We start from the raw sequence: 15,628 nt of genomic DNA, 5'->3' as shown, positions 1-15,628 counted from the left end.
GCGGCGTCGCTAAATTGGATTTTGTAATGGCATCTGTAGATTCTAATTTTATCTATTATAAAGTTTACATTGTTGCTATAGTAACTTTACCGCTACGAAAATAGCGGCGGTATTAGTGGCTATGTAGCGATTTTTAGTGATGGAATTTTGTTATCCAATATAAATTTGATTTGCAGGCATTTTGTAGTATTAAAATTGACATGTAATAGTACAAATTAAAGGATAATGCATAATGATATCCAGTATATATATATCCAGATCGTAAAACAGCATTGTTACTATTATCCGACTGAAATCTGATAATTGATAGCCATCGTAGAGGTGAGCAAACACTCAGTTCGGTTTAAAACGATCCGTTCATCTAAAATTAATTTATTTTGTATATTTTATCAAACCAATCGCACGAATTAACCAAAATTAAATTAATTGTAATTTTTAAAATATAAAAATGAACTGAATGAATTAATCGGTTAGTTCGATTTTAACAGATAAAATATAAACATATAACAAATAATACATATTTAATTTATTTTATCAACTAATTTTTAGAACTCTTTATTAATTCATAATAAAACTAAATTTTTATTAATGAAACCAATCAACTAACTTGAGTTAACTAAATTTAATACAAATAATATTTTAGATTAACCGTTGTATCACGCCATTCGTTTAATGAATCAATAAGATGTTGTAACGTTAGAATGTTTGATAATAAAAAATAATCAGTAATGAAATATTTCAATATTGCAAATTAGAAAAATAATGCGAGATAACCGTTACATGCAATAAACACTTTCAGTTTTTGCTCGCCCCTGGCTGTACCATTTAATTAAATCTTTACCATAAAAGTTCAAACATGAAATTGTCAATGGAAGGAGTGTTTTAAATTTTAATATGAGAAGTATCTACCAAGAAAAAATCAATAGTTGGAGACAAAGGAAGAGACAAAAATCGCAATAATTAAAAATTAGTTTGACAGATTCTGAGCAAAAGCTACAGAACAAGTTGTTGGTACTTGGGATCATTTTTGCAGTCCAACTTGTTTCCCTATCAACTTCTCCATTTCTTGAAATCCGTACACAGGTTTTTTTGCCCTTTTCTTTTGTACTACTGCAACAAATTTCTTGATTAGAAATCAATTCGGCACCCAAAAAAAAAATGAATTTAGAAAGATTTTGACACAATACAAAACAGAATAAAAACAAGAAGCCTCTAGATACTTGCATTTTATCTAATAACATTAACAAAACGACAATCTAGGCTATTACAAACAACGAGAAACTTTAATGATTTGAAACCATACATGAGTCATGACAACTAAAACTTACACCAAAATAAAATAAAATTTAGATTAAATAGGAGTAAAAATTTACTTTAGTGATAAAAACAAAAAACTAAACCAGTGATGTCTGATTTTTTTTCTTTATATTAATATTTTAACTTTTTCAAAATGCAGCAAACGCCCTTTTTCAATTATCCGTATGCTAAAAGATAAAAATAACTACTCTTTTACTTAAATTTATATCATTTTACAAAAAAAACAATGAACACACGCACAATCGAAAATTATTTTTTGACTTTTTTTAGTATTCCATCATTGGAAAAACGGTGCTTTGATACATTTTTAAAAAAATGGAAATACTAATTTGAAAGAAATACTAGTTAAGACATCAAAATATAAGATATTTTTAATAATTCAAACTGCTGAAAGTATAACAACAAAAATTTAATTGACATGTAAACTCAATTTTACCTGAAATTAAAACTCTATTTAGCTCATAGTTTTAACGTTCAATGTCTAAATTAAATTAAAATAAAATTCCCCTGCCAAAATGAAATAAATTCTAAAAAAATTAACATCCACCTTACATAAATTCCATGTAAAGATCATTTATTAACAAAAACAATTAGTACAAAAAATTCATTTACAAGGACTAAGTAAAATAATACGTTAAAGTACAAGGACCTACGAATGGGGTTGACCATCAAATATGTAAGCAATGAAGTAGATTATGTGATCATTTTCTAGCATAACGATCTACAAGTGCCTTGGCTTTCTCCGGTGCAAAAAATCTCGCCTGCACATAACCGCCAATGGTCTTAATTTTTTTTTGCCTGAACCAATGGTCTCAGATAAACTTTATTTCCACATATTAACAATCACAACATTTCAAGAGAATTATGATGTGCATCATGTAACTCAGAAGAATGATCATGTTAAAATGTTATCAATGGTAAATAGACTTACATACCAAAAGTAGCCATGAATCCATTTCACAATCTGAACCATTTACATGACAAGAAGTTTGGAAGTTGTCTAGTCACACTATGACTAGGAGTTAGCAAACGGTGGGTTTGGTTAAGAGCGGAGTGATTGAAGCAAAAACTAAATTAACTTAATAAATTGATCTCTTTAATCAATTGATTGAATTATCAGTTTTAACCAAAGATGATTTAAGCGAACCAAAATCTTAAAATTGTCAAACCAAACTAACCAAATTAGTCGGCTAATTTAGTTAACCCGATAAAATATAAAGAATAATAATTAAAAATAAACAGATGATATAAATATACGGTTAGCCAATTTTTTTTTAAAAAAGTTAACCATAACCAAACCAAATAAATTTACTGACCAAACCGAATTAACCAAAATCTTTAATCAAAATAGATCGGTTAAACCGACTGTATGTTTATTGATACAGGCAGTTATCTACCTGTCAGCTCAAGTAAATTTTTATATTAGGCTATATGAAACATGGAAGCTTGTGTGTGCATCGCATTTCAGGCAACGGGAAACTCACTTGTATAAACATTCTTTCTGCATTCCCAGCATTGCCATTTTCTTTCAATATAATACCCTGCATAAGCATCAGAAGAAATAAATCTATATGCAAGTTCACATTGCACAGTAAGGGTGCATTTTGGTGTACTGATGTTGTACCAAGTTACACGCATTGATACAAAACCAATGCCGCGGAGACCACAAGCAAAGCAAAGAGGAGAGGGGATCAAACCTTAGCTAGGTAACCTCGGAAATCATTGGGGTGATTAGAGATAAGCTGATCATAAACAGAGACAGCATCACTCACATGTCCCCAATCTGAATAGGCCTTTCCAAGCAGCAACTCAACCTGAAAACACATTTCAGTTCAAAGAGATGCAAATAAAACATTCACATAATATTTGCATAGCAGGTATATATCATAGGGATGGCAACTCACTTGAACAGGGTCCACCTCCTGCGATTCAGACACCCTTGCATTGCCATTGATATCAGCTTCAACATCAATCTTACTGGATTTTTCTGAGTTCAAGCGTTCACGAGAAGCCAGAAGGATCTGAACAGCCTAAGTAAAAAAGGAAAAAGAAAGAAGTAAGCAAATTGTTTCAGTTATTTCAAAGATACGAACGTACATATTGACAAGCGGCGGAAAGAAAAATACAAGTAAAATATTAAAGTTTTATTTTAGCAGTTGTGCGGAGCATAGAGTTCCAGGTAAGTATCCGAATTAGTGTATTCATGAGCAGACCATTCGAAGTTTTAAAACATTAACAACTGCTCTAAAGATGCACCATAACGATAATAAGCTCAAGAATATACAATTTATATACTTGAAACCTATAACTATAAATACGAGAAAAAATGTTCCAAGACAGGTAGAGAACAACCATATTGGACCAAACAATTGAATCTGTACATTCAGTAATAGATACTCGCATATAATTTTTAGTATATAGCACAGATACTCAGCATGTAGAGAACAACAAGAACATGATGGAAAGACAATTTTATGAATAGTTTCTCTCAATCTGATGTCATACCTCATCCGGTTTGTTAGCTGCAAGCAATGCATTTGTAAGACCGCGTAGAATTTCAAAATTGACATTTTTGGAAACCTATCACAATAGAGCACGAGTGAAAATTCTATAAAAATGGAAGATAAACATCATAAAATAAAATTGAAGAAATAACATTCCCAAATAAAGTTGCTGCGACCTATAAGTTTCCATTTAGCTTATATTTGACACAATATCATCTACAAATACATGATTTCTATCTTATGAATCCATGATTTGCCGATATGAAATACACATGAACTGAGTTTAGTATGTAATAAAGATGTTATGTAGGTTGTTGATGTATCACTATGTAGTCAGTAAATAGATCTCTACAGTATAAGTGGCTTATGTTTCAGAACGACTTAAATAAACTGAACAATAAGCAGGTCCGTCATAATCCCAATCATTGGGAATTACGAGTCTGCATGGATGGCCAGTTTCCATGATCTTATTAGTGGATCTAATCATGTAACTAATGTAGTCAATTAGGAGGCTTTCGTCACGCATGCACACTTAAACACACCCCACTTGCTAGAACTCAAGCACAGCTAATAGCACAAATAGAATCATCACCACACATTTAAAAGCTATATGAAGAATGACATCGCGTGGAATTGAGTATGTCCACTACAAGCCACTAAAAACAGCCATTAATAGAAGGTGACTTGTTAGAAGCATCTGTGAAACTGACCGCTGAAGAAATCTTATATGCAGCTGTACTCCCCTCATAATCTTTGAGTTCATACTTAACTTCTCCAAGCAAACGAAATACATCAGGGTCTGTGGGCTTCTCCTGAAAATTTCAATTTGATAAATTTATTTTCTCTTACATACAAAAGTTCAGTACAAAAAGGAGCATATAAAACATCAAAGGTTGATTAAAGTAAACCTTTGCCAGATCTTCAAGTAGAGAGGCAGCCCTGGTATACTCTCCCAAGTCTGCCAAGGTTACAGCAGCTCCCTGCAAGAACTCTTGCATAAGTTTGCAATTACTGGGAAATAAAAGAGAAGGCAAGAAAGAGCATATTTCTGTTTGTATTGAAGACAAAGCACACAAGCTCACATTAAAAATAACTTTAAATTACGTTTACAGAATTAGTGTACATGGGAGGCAATTAAAAATAAATTTTCAATCACTAAGAGTAAACCTGTAAAATACTTTTAATTCATTTCCACAAGCAAAGCCAAATATGCTTAACTCGTCAAGACACACACACCCTGCAAAATACAATTGTTTCCACTGTTCTATAACTTACTTCAAGTGCTATAGGATCTTTAGGAGAGACAGCAAGTGTTGCCTCATATTGTTTCAACTGACTCTGCCACATGAATAAATTAACGGTGTTAAATATTGTCCGTCGCCTATTGGAGCTAAAAGCAATGGTATAAGAAAGTAAAGTTAGTTAGCAGACTAATATTAATGGAATTGGCATAAGCAAAGTCAAAATATATAGAAATATTTTTCACCACTAGTCCATGTTAAAAGTAGCTTTCCACCCATACCTGAAGAGTTGATTTCTCTTCTTCTGATAACTTTTTATCAACTGCTGTAACTTCTCCAGAGGGGCTATCACTGAAAATTAGAGAGCAGCATTAAATTGAAAATAAGACTTACAGAGAGAACTGCCGAAGTCATAATGAAATCTTATTTGAAGCACTAATAAGCTACCTTACAGAAGGAAAGAAGTCTCCAAGAGCAAAAACTAGACCGAAGACCAGAACAGCAACTCCTACCCCAATCTATTCCTTGTCAGAAGTTTGAGTTAGAGATGCAGTTAGCTGGGGAGATGCCAAGCAGGCATTTCCATTACTTAAAGCAAAGGTATACAGAAACAAAGACATAATAGTAATACCTGTGTCCCGAGGCCGATTGTCTTCTTGTCAGATTCAACAGGTGCATCATAGTCAATTGGACCAAAATCTTTAATTCCATCTGCCTTTTTTTGCTGAATAGCTGACCTGAGCAGTTAGAGAAGGAATGATCCTGAGGGAAAAGAAGTGTAAAAAATGATGAAAAGCAAGCAAACCTTACCAATAAAATGCTGTCATTTTAAGCTATTTATAATGCAATGGAAATGCCAGTAGACGTCCTTTTGCTAATTATGCGACTATATTATAAACAATTAAATATTAGAGGAAATGAATGCTTTCAAAGAGGGATATAAGGATGAATTGCACCTTCTAACAGCTTCAAGACGCTGCTCAAAGTCAATGTCCGAAGATGAAGACTTGCCAGTGAAACGATTACTCAATCCAGGCGCCTCTAGAAGGAAAATGTATATTATGATGTAAAAAAGATTACAACAAAATATAATATTGTTAAACATATATTTAACAAATTCATGCCCGGGGAAAAATAAATGAAAAATAATAATATTAGTAGCTATTTACCAGAAGGTAGAGGCCCAGACTGTTGAGAGGTGGATTTCCTGCAACAACAACAGTAATGAAAGAATCAGTAATTGAAATTCAAAAAATAATATAATAAATCATATATATCATTTAAATTAAATTAAAAAAAAAACAGAAGTAAAAGAGAAATCTATATACCTTGGCTGTTGTTGTACGGGGAGTTTCTTAGTCTGCTGAAAAAAGATTCAAATAACAAAAATTAATTGGTTGATTGAAAAAGAAATGAGGAGGAGGAGATGATACCTTGGCGCCAAAACCACGTTTTGGATTATTATTATTATTATTAGAAGAAGAAGAATCATTTGAGCATTTTAGTGAAGAAAAGCTTGCCCTCCTCCTTAGAAAGCTGCAACTGCTACAATTACTGCTTGCAATTGCTGCTATTGTTGTCAGTGACATTTCTTCTCCTTTTGTTCATGAAAATGAAATCAACTTCAATTTTCTACTCTACAAAATTCTTATAAGAGAGATAAGATTTCCTTGTTCAGATTCAACTGGGCTTCCGTGGGCCGCTCTTTTTCAGTCCATCAATAATTGACATTTTTCTCATCTCATTTTTGTCTATTACATTCACCCCCTTATCTTTACTTTTTTCTTTTCATCACATCTAACTGAGTCGAGCCGACTCGCAAACTATTTAAAATTAACTTATAAAATATTCAAAATCGGCTTGACTGATATTGAGTCAAACTCGTGTTCAAATTACTCGAATTAATTATAGAATCAAGTGCGAACTCCAAAATACTTCAATCTTAATCGAGCTAGAAACTCCAAAAATACTTCAAACTTAATCAAGCTCTAGCTATTTTACTATTTTACCCTTAATATTTATATATTTTACAATAATATCTTTATTTTTATATTAAAATCCAACTATAGAGTCAAGCACAAATCTCAATTACCGAGTTCAAGTTTGAGCTCCTAAAAGGATAAATGATCGAGTTCGAGTCAAATTTTACAATCGAGCTGGAGGTTGACAATATTTCAACTCAACTCGATTACCCCCACAATTGCCCATTACAAAAATAAAAATAAAAATGTACCAAAAATAATATCTAAATAATTAAGAAGACAGAATTGACCAATAAGCAAAACGAAATATTGCTAAGAAATGAGATTAGTTCAGATGAACAGCAATCCACAAGATGAAAATAAAATAAAAATTACAGATGAATATTTTCGAATTCGAATTAAGAAGAAGGGGGTTTAGTAGGATTAGTAACAGCACTCCAAATCTGAGAGATTCCCCCAAGAACATGAGGCCAAACAGAATCAATTCCTCTGAAAGCAGCACCAGAAGCAACTCCAATGGCAAAAGTTTCAAGATAACCAGGCTTCGAGTCCACCTTCATATCAATAATCCCCACTCTATTTTGAACAACATCCACTTTTCTCAGCATCTCAGCGCTCACCTTATCCTTCTTGTTGCTGTTCTTACTACTGTTGGCTGTAGAAATAACTCTATACAGCATATTCTGCAAATCTTCAATTACCTTCACTGACGCTTCTTCCGCGTCTAATCCTTTTGACTGGTAGTGCGATACCAGTTCTTGCGGTGTCGGGGCTTTCATTTTTGAAGCCTTGCTGTTGCTGCTCTTCTCTTTTGATGGGTTTGCATTTGGTAGAGCTGGTTGTTCCATTTTTGATTTGAGAACAGAATACTACTGGTGTTTTTTGTAAGGGTTTAAGGGTTCTGGTTCTTTTTGAAGAGCCCTAATCCCTTATAAAATTCAATCTTTATGGTAAAATATAGATTTGGATCCATGTATTTATTCACTTTTTAACATTAAGTCCCTCTACTTGTGTTCTGAATCCCATTTTTGAATTTACTGACATTCAATTATCATCTCTAATATAAACTGCATATATTTCACGTAATGTTAGTCTGATTAGAATTTAATTTTAATTCATTTTCATAATTTAACTTTAATAAACTTCAATCCATGTATTTTTATTTTTAATGACATTAAATTCTTAAATTGGTTTCTTCAGTCCGAATTGACAATGTTAACATATTTTATGATGAAATGATTCAATATCTATAAATTTAAAAGTACAAAAATAAAATGTTAGACAAATGAAAATGCAGAAATCCAACACTAAAAACATGAAAAGAGGAGAGATTTAAATTTGTATTTTGTCTTTTATAGTAGATGCAGACCAGATGAATGGGTCAGACAATGTGGTGAATTTTGAACCAGACCGAACAAGAAATATCTATTTTCGTTTGAGCCTCTTGTACATCATATCGGTTTTATCAACAGGTCTTCAGGATTAAGTACACACACTAATCAAAACTTTGCACTGTGTATATTAAATTCAGCTGTCTACTAATTTCTCTTATTTAAATCTGAGAGAAAAAAAGGGCAAATTCATCAATCTAATAACTGGGCACCCTTTGATGTACATCAAATACCTAACTGTATATTATCTGCAAAAAAGAAGTCTAGATAACCCGAAATGAGGGGTGCTTGCGTCTGTATACTCTCATTGAAACTCAATAATTAGCGACGTTCTCTTCAAAGAAACACAGGGGCCATGACCAGTGTGATCGTTGCTAACATTTTTATGAGGACGTGAAGTGAAGGTCCTGCTGTATCTTTGAACGGATCTCCTACACTGCACACCATGCAAATAAAAAAATCAGGGTTATCTCTATGCTCACCCAACATTCATATTTACAACAAATCACATCACAGAAGAAAGTTCTTTTTTAACTACTAACTAGCTACAAAATACCTAGGGCAATTTGTGTTAATGAGTAAGGGTCGAGTATCCATTTAAATATATCACAAATTCAATGACCCTAAACGACAAGTTTAAGTAATCGTGTCAAAAAATTATGTTCATATGGGCCAAAGCTAAGTTCATTATTATATTCAAAACTATTGTGACTAGGGAAACAGAAAAAATGCTGAAGTTCCTCAGCAACCCAAGCTATTTTCAAATCCCTCTTAGTTAAAGCGCCTCTCCTATTATATAGCTACTGGCATTGACTCTTTTAGCACGTAAATTTATTCTGATTGAAATTCTTGTTGGTGTTCTCATGAGTCCGCTTTAAACTCCATGAACACCGATAAATTATTTTCCCGTGCTCAAGGACCAAATAGAAAACTACTGTCAATGCTAAATAACACAATATAATGACATGACTTACGTGTCTCCGGTGATTGCTGCTTTATGACAATCACTCCCCTTCCCTCCAAGAGCTCCAGTTTCAATATATTTTTTCGCATTATCCCATGCACCACCTGCCGTGTTCAAAAAGAGCGCCATAAGAATGCCAGAAACTGTTCCAAACATCAGCATAGAAGCCACAACTTTAGCTCCAAGTAGAGGATGTCCTGTATAGTGTCCCAAAATCCGGAACAGCAAACCTGCAAGTATAAAAGTAAATCCATCACATGCTTGGCCTAGCTTATTAACATGATTAAGGACAGGTGACAGCCATATATAAGACCTATCAAATGAGGAAAATGGTAAAAAGTATGTTCCTAAAGTCAGGGGCAGTCCAACATTAGCTTTGCATTTGTTTCTAGATAACATTACTAATAATTAATTAGAATGTAGATAACCAAGATGGAACACCAAAATCCATAATCACTTTAAACTAAGACATCTGCGGAAAATGTCAATTGAAGAAAATTGGGAGTAATTAAACAAAATTAGTAGGGAAATAAAAAAAAAAGATGTTCAACCTACCAACAGCTATAGGTGATATAATAGCCAAAAGACCAGGTTTTATCATCTCTCTCAAAGAGGCAGATGCCACAATTGCTACACAGCGACCATAATCTGGCTTCTCCTTGTAGTCCTGACATGAGCAAGTCAGAAAAGTGCATACTTAGGAACCATAATAAGTAAAACAGCAAAATGCGAAGGTAGCATAAAAATCTTGGAACTTTAATGTAGATCCGTGCAATAGTGATACGAGTTGGTTTACTCCATTTTCAAGGGATAGGCCATTGTACAATAACAGTTTATTTTGCAATTGCTCATTTCCTGGAGGTGAATGCCATGTTTTTAAGATGTATATTCCCTTTCTTTGATTTATTGTGAATAAGTTGCAGGAGTATTGTGCATTATCATGTCACAGGAGGAGGATGGTGCACTATTTTCATGTTTCCTAGTTTACTAAATATTTCGTCTTGGAATTTATACTCACCATGATACCTGGCCTCTCAATAAATTGCCTTCTTACTTCCTTAACAACCTCTTGAGCAGTTCTGCCAACTGCTGCGCAGGCCCATGCACTAAACAAGTAAATAAGCATTGAGCCCAGTAACCCACCAACAAAAACTTCAGGAATAGCAATATCAACCTGAAATTTGAGTACCACCATAAGACAAAGTGCCAAGAGATTTGCTGACAATAACAATTAGAGGAAAGTACAATCAAGCTACCTGATTGAAAGTTACATGGGAAAATGTAGCAACCTCATCCATATAAGCACTAAATAGTAGGAAAGAAGCAAGAGCTGCAGATCCAATGGCAAAACCTTTGGTGGTAGCTTTTGTTGTGTTCCCAACTGCATCAAGAAGATCAGTAATCTCCCGAACACTTTCTGGCTGAATGGTAAAATTTAGTTAAAATGGATTGAAAACGAATGAGGAAGAAAAACATGCTACTTCCATATTGACCCAATTCAATAAAGCAAGTTTTTACCTGCTGACTCATCTCTACAATTCCACCAGCATTGTCTGCTATAGGGCCAAACATATCCATTGTAAGAACATAGGCAGCAGTACTGAGCATTCCCATTGTGGCGACAGCTGTACCAAAAAGCCCGCCAGTCGGCTGTCCAGCTTCGTCCATCAGACCTGATGTCTGACCCAGCCAAAAAGCTGAAACAATAGCTATACTAATGGCAATAACTGGAAGAGCTGTTGATTCCAGGCCCAAACTAACTCCAGCAATGATGTTAGTCCCATGACCAGTGGAGCTGGCAAGAGCTAATGTGCGCACAGGCTCATGCTTGTAGTCTGTATAGTACTTGGTGATCCAAACAAATATATACGCTGTGATGATTCCAACCAATCCACACAATGCAAAGTGAAACCATGCAGAAGGTGCTTGTTCGGTATAGAGCATCCAACGGGTAGACTGCAATGGCATAAGGAAAATTCAAGCAAAACAATATATTAGAACCCAAAAACATTAAATCAAAGCAGAAAAGTGCATGAACAGCATTTTTCAAATGTTCAAGACATTACAGCACCAAATGTGATGACCGCCAAAACTATAGTAACAGAATATCCTTTCTGAAGAATAGCCATTGGATCCTCCATAGGAGATTTCACACTAGAATCACGAGTACCCCTGATTGAAAGTATTCCAATTGAAGAAATAACCAGGTCAAAAGAATGAATAACCAAAGGAAACAAGATGAAGCCAGAAGGATCTGCAACAAAATGGACATAAGTGAGCCAAGAAAAAGACAATTGAACTGTAGGAATAATAAAAATCATATCAGAAACGAAAAAAAGCAGCTTATTGAGAATGTGAAATAAATTACAAAAGCTTCACACATGTTTATACTCCTAGTTCAGTACAATCACTAGAATCAAATGAAGAGCAAGTGAAGAGAAGCAGTATCCAAGAATGTAATATAAACATAGATACTTGCCCTCGATTTTGCAACGTTGAGCCATTGTTCCCCCAAGTATCATAGCACTGATTATTTCAGCAGCAATACTTTCAAAAAGATCAGCACCCCGAGCAGCACAATCACCCACATTGTCTCCAACCTTTTAACAGTACAAATTATCAGTCACAGCACTGAAAGAAATGTGAGAAACTTTCCACAATCTCTTAAAAGGTTTACATCATTGGTTAAAGCAACCACAGCAACAAGTCCACAAACAGCAATGAAAAAAAGGTAAATACCAAATCTGCAATCACTGCAGGATTTCTAGGATCATCTTCAGGTATTCCTTGCTCTACTTTCCCAACAAGGTCAGCTCCAACATCAGCTGCTTTTGTGTATATTCCACCGCCCAACTGAGCAAACAGGGCAACAAAAGAAGCTCCAAAGCCATATCCCACAAGAAGAAGAGGCACTACAAAAACAAAAAAGAAAAAGTAATGAGCAATTAAAAATTGGAAACTAGCAACACATGACACAAAACACATCATCCTTGACAATTAAGTTTTTTTTTTGTCAACCAACATTAAATATGCTTAACCTCATCTGATCCTATATCCTGTGAAGTTACCAAATTTGAATGTCGAACACTGCTTCCGCCAAATTACCACTGACAGAATGACTTGAAGTATAATCTAACTTCCTGAGCAGAAAATACTCTTTTCCAGATTTCTAAAGGGCAACATGTGTACTAGATAGAAACTTATTGTCTTGGAGCTATGTCTACAGATAACTAAGCCAACAGTTATAAAAGCCAGAGGAGCCAAAATTGGTAAATGCAAATGGAAAATAGGATATAATAACTATAACTAGAATTCCATATTAAATTCCTGTTAGCACATTACTCAAACATACATCACTTTTCCAAAATAATTTACCGTGCCACATCAGAAACTTACATACTCACAGAACATAACAATATAAAAATGCATCATGAATATAAACTAATTGGTATCAAATTAGATCACAATAGAATGAGAGCTGTTACATACAATCAGTAACCTTCATTGACCCTGGAGAATCCACACCCAACCAAACATAAAAGGTCGCATAAAGGATGGCTACACCAAGTACAGCCATACCAACAACCACAATGGCAGAGAAACCACCAGCACGTACAGCCACCTGCATTTCAAATTTCCTAGTTATGAGTCTTATGACATGTTTTTCCAACTGATAAGAAGATAATAGAAGATAGAGGGGACAACCTGCAAAGCCTCTCTAGCTGATCGTCTTGCAGCACTAGAAACTCTAACATTTGCACGAACTGACACCCACATCCCAACATAACCTGCCATACCTGAACATAAAGCCCCCAATAGGAATGCAGCAACAGTGATATATGCAGATGTTGATCTGGATGAACAAAACCAGAAATAGTTGTGATTGCGAATAAAAGCATAAGCATTATACTTCAAAGATTATTTTGACAAATGTAATCAGTAACCACCTTCCAATGCCAGAAGATTCTTGTTGAGGAGTTGTACTACGGAACAAATATATGCAAAGGATCACCAGGGCAAGCAACAATGCCATCTTCGAGATAGTCCCATACTGAGTCCTGAAGAAGCCTTCAGCTCCATCACGTATTGCATCTGATATCTAGAAGTAGGGCCGTAAGTTCAAGACCGGTTTTCTTCAGAAGTTTCAAAAAAATACACAAATTGGTATCATAGGTCGAATATATTTAAGATGATGTACCTGAACCATTTCAGGAGGTCCCTCATCTTTTGATAATACCCACTTAGTAAGATATATAGCAAAAAGGAAGCTGAGGATACAGATTGTAAAGACAAATACGATGATCGGAGAAGTACACGCGCCCATGTAAAAGATTGCTCCTAAGCCCAAGAGCAGAAGAAGTAAAAAAACCCGAGCATCTATTCCCATGAGAACTCGAAAAATCTGCACAAAGGAACATTAAATGAGCAAGGAAAAACATAATGGCGAGGAAATATAATAAAGAAAAAAAAGCGGTTACTAACTATGTTAACCCATGCTAATTGAGAGTAGTCTAAGCTATAGTGCTAATATCCGGCCATCATTCACCTCGATATTTGCAGGAAAAAATGTTGCATGATCAATTATGTCAAGCAATAAGAAGAGCAAATCAAGATGACAAGGCATGAGAAAACCATGCATACAAATTCACGACCCATTTATTGCCAAAAAAATTCTTAATATAAATTTATAACCAAAGAACACAAGTGAGAAATTGAATATTGGTCACTAACGAGCGGGGTATACGGTTTGCTACGCATATTGGGGAAAGTCCTTGGCCTGTCTTGGTAAGCTCCCAGATTACCACCCTCAACATCCTCATCAATCATCATTTTGTTGGAGGAATTTGCCCTCCTAGCAACAGGAAAAGCGGTGTAGTCAATTACTTGGGCCAGGTTGCCCTCTGAACCAGGTCGCTGAATGTTGAAACCCTCAAGTTGTACAATAAAAGACTAGTGGTTAAAATGCATAAGATCCAACAGACTGCTGAATTTTGCTTTATTCGATGAGAAGCAGATTGCAGAATCAAGAGCTAAGATGATGTAATGCTACACTTCAGCAGTAACTGAGCCTCCTACATCAATTAGAGCCAAAATTAACATTTTGAATATCATGCAGTTCAGTCAGTCCAAAAATACAGTGGCAATTTAATGGAAAATAACGCATAAGAAGAGATGATAATATTTCGGTTAAGTCAATTTACGACAGAAACATAATGTTCAAAGCAGCAAGTATTTGCACAATGCAGATAAGATTATAAGTTAGCTAAGGCATGAGCCGGTACTCAATCAAACTACCGTAGCTAACAAAGCATGAACAAAACTTACCATATCTGATAATGTTTGACTGATAAAAATGATCATAAGCCAACCCTAGCTTGCTAATTGTAACCTAAGTAGCACAGAAACGGAAACGGGAAACGGAAACGATACGAAACGGACACGGGGAAACGAAAGTTTTTCAAAATGAAGGACACGAAACGTGGGGGAAACGTGTAAATAACAAAAATTTAGGGATATATTTATAAAAATATTATTTAAATATTTATGATAATTAACAGAATAATTCAATTTAATGTACTAAATATTTAAAATTTTATAAATATATAAAAAATATAATACAATTCAACACAAATAAGTATATTTGTTATATTGTGGGCAATGCGAATGTAAAATTTATGGGTAACTAGTTAGATTTTTTTATTTGTGGGTAATAATTTTAAATTTTTTACAAATTTTAATTTTTATTATTTACAGAAACGGCCCGAAACGTTTCGTACGGGTGTCCAAGAGTTTCCGGTTTCCGAAACGTTTCCGAAACGGGAAACGCAACTTTATCGAAGTTTCCGTGCTTCTTAGATTGTAACATGAATCAAAGCAATCAAAAATTAAAGCCATGCTTAATTTCGGGAATGCTAATCCGGAATTGGCAGATATATAAACCCTAAGATTTGGAAATTAGAGATTAGAAATGCATACTAACACATCACTAGTAAACCCTAGCGATTAAAAACACAATTGATGAGAATCTAGAAAACAGAAGATAAATCACAACAGAAACAGAGAGAAAATGGAAGATCGTACCAGTAGATGAACACCAATGCCGAAATTTTCTGCAAATGAGATGTTAGTGAGAGGAAGACCAAAAACACAGACAAAAACTGTTCTAACTAATTTAAAAGATTAATTTTGTTTTTGGAGGATTAGATCTGTATTTTAGTTTTGATTTGTT

At 34.4% G+C, this 15,628-nt stretch overlaps 3 protein-coding genes across 5 annotated transcripts; all 3 read right to left on the bottom strand.

Moving 5' to 3' along the window:
- Nucleotides 1–1,865: 1,865 nt before the first annotated feature.
- Nucleotides 1,866–6,692, bottom strand: LOC126674314 (uncharacterized). 2 transcript variants are annotated; one of them, XM_050368749.2, is made up of 15 exons: nt 6,496–6,692; nt 6,391–6,425; nt 6,232–6,269; nt 6,019–6,103; nt 5,694–5,799; nt 5,510–5,580; nt 5,344–5,413; nt 5,097–5,159; nt 4,730–4,801; nt 4,532–4,633; nt 3,823–3,897; nt 3,222–3,347; nt 3,015–3,131; nt 2,802–2,858; nt 1,866–2,078 (listed from the first exon to the last, which is right to left on the bottom strand). In XM_050368749.2, the coding sequence occupies exons 1-15, from the start codon at nt 6,649–6,651 to the stop codon at nt 2,019–2,021; spliced, it is 1,233 nt and encodes a 410-aa protein (XP_050224706.1). In that variant the 5' UTR covers nt 6,652–6,692; the 3' UTR covers nt 1,866–2,018. The 2 variants fall into 2 exon arrangements, with proteins under 2 accessions (XP_050224706.1, XP_050224707.1); XM_050368750.2 differs by having other exon boundaries at nt 6,391–6,422.
- Nucleotides 6,693–7,329: 637 nt separating this feature from the next.
- On the bottom strand, nt 7,330–7,965 carry LOC126674317 (uncharacterized). The gene has a single exon (XM_050368754.2). It carries the CDS (start codon nt 7,890–7,892, stop codon nt 7,443–7,445), a length of 450 nt encoding a protein of 149 aa, XP_050224711.1. The 5' UTR covers nt 7,893–7,965; the 3' UTR covers nt 7,330–7,442.
- Nucleotides 7,966–8,438: 473 nt separating this feature from the next.
- Nucleotides 8,439–15,628, bottom strand: LOC126674312 (pyrophosphate-energized membrane proton pump 2). Of its 2 annotated transcripts, XM_050368746.2 has the most exons (15): nt 15,481–15,628; nt 14,131–14,471; nt 13,598–13,801; nt 13,347–13,498; nt 13,105–13,252; nt 12,889–13,021; nt 12,139–12,311; nt 11,879–11,999; nt 11,466–11,653; nt 10,918–11,355; nt 10,656–10,820; nt 10,418–10,573; nt 9,955–10,066; nt 9,410–9,629; nt 8,439–8,871 (listed from the first exon to the last, which is right to left on the bottom strand). In XM_050368746.2, the coding sequence occupies exons 2-15, from the start codon at nt 14,227–14,229 to the stop codon at nt 8,772–8,774; spliced, it is 2,409 nt and encodes an 802-aa protein (XP_050224703.1). In that variant the 5' UTR covers nt 14,230–14,471; nt 15,481–15,628; the 3' UTR covers nt 8,439–8,771. The 2 variants fall into 2 exon arrangements, with proteins under 2 accessions (XP_050224703.1, XP_050224704.1); XM_050368747.2 differs by lacking the exon at nt 15,481–15,628 and having other exon boundaries at nt 14,144–14,234.

This window comes from Mercurialis annua, linkage group LG3 (assembly GCF_937616625.2).
Source record: "Mercurialis annua linkage group LG3, ddMerAnnu1.2, whole genome shotgun sequence".
NCBI classification, from domain to species: Eukaryota; Viridiplantae; Streptophyta; class Magnoliopsida; order Malpighiales; family Euphorbiaceae; genus Mercurialis; species Mercurialis annua.
Note: the sequence above shows the minus strand (reverse complement) of the source record. Positions and strands in the feature narration are given on the sequence as shown.

Coding starts and splice junctions, on each gene's coding strand:
- LOC126674314 (XM_050368749.2), bottom strand. CDS start 6,651: ATGTCACTGACAACAATAGCAGCAATTGCAAGCAGTAATTGTAGCAGT. Junction 3,898..4,531: donor CATATAAGATTTCTTCAGCG/GTCAGTTTCACA, acceptor CTATTGTGATAG/GTTTCCAAAAATGTCAATTT. Junction 2,859..3,014: donor TCCGAGGTTACCTAGCTAAG/GTTTGATCCCCT, acceptor ATGCTTATGCAG/GGTATTATATTGAAAGAAAA.
- LOC126674312 (XM_050368746.2), bottom strand. CDS start 14,229: ATGATGATTGATGAGGATGTTGAGGGTGGTAATCTGGGAGCTTACCAA. Junction 11,356..11,465: donor CGGTCATCACATTTGGTGCT/GTAATGTCTTGA, acceptor ATGCCATTGCAG/TCTACCCGTTGGATGCTCTA. Junction 10,574..10,655: donor CCCATGTAACTTTCAATCAG/GTAGCTTGATTG, acceptor CTCAAATTTCAG/GTTGATATTGCTATTCCTGA.
- LOC126674317 (XM_050368754.2), bottom strand. CDS start 7,892: ATGGAACAACCAGCTCTACCAAATGCAAACCCATCAAAAGAGAAGAGC.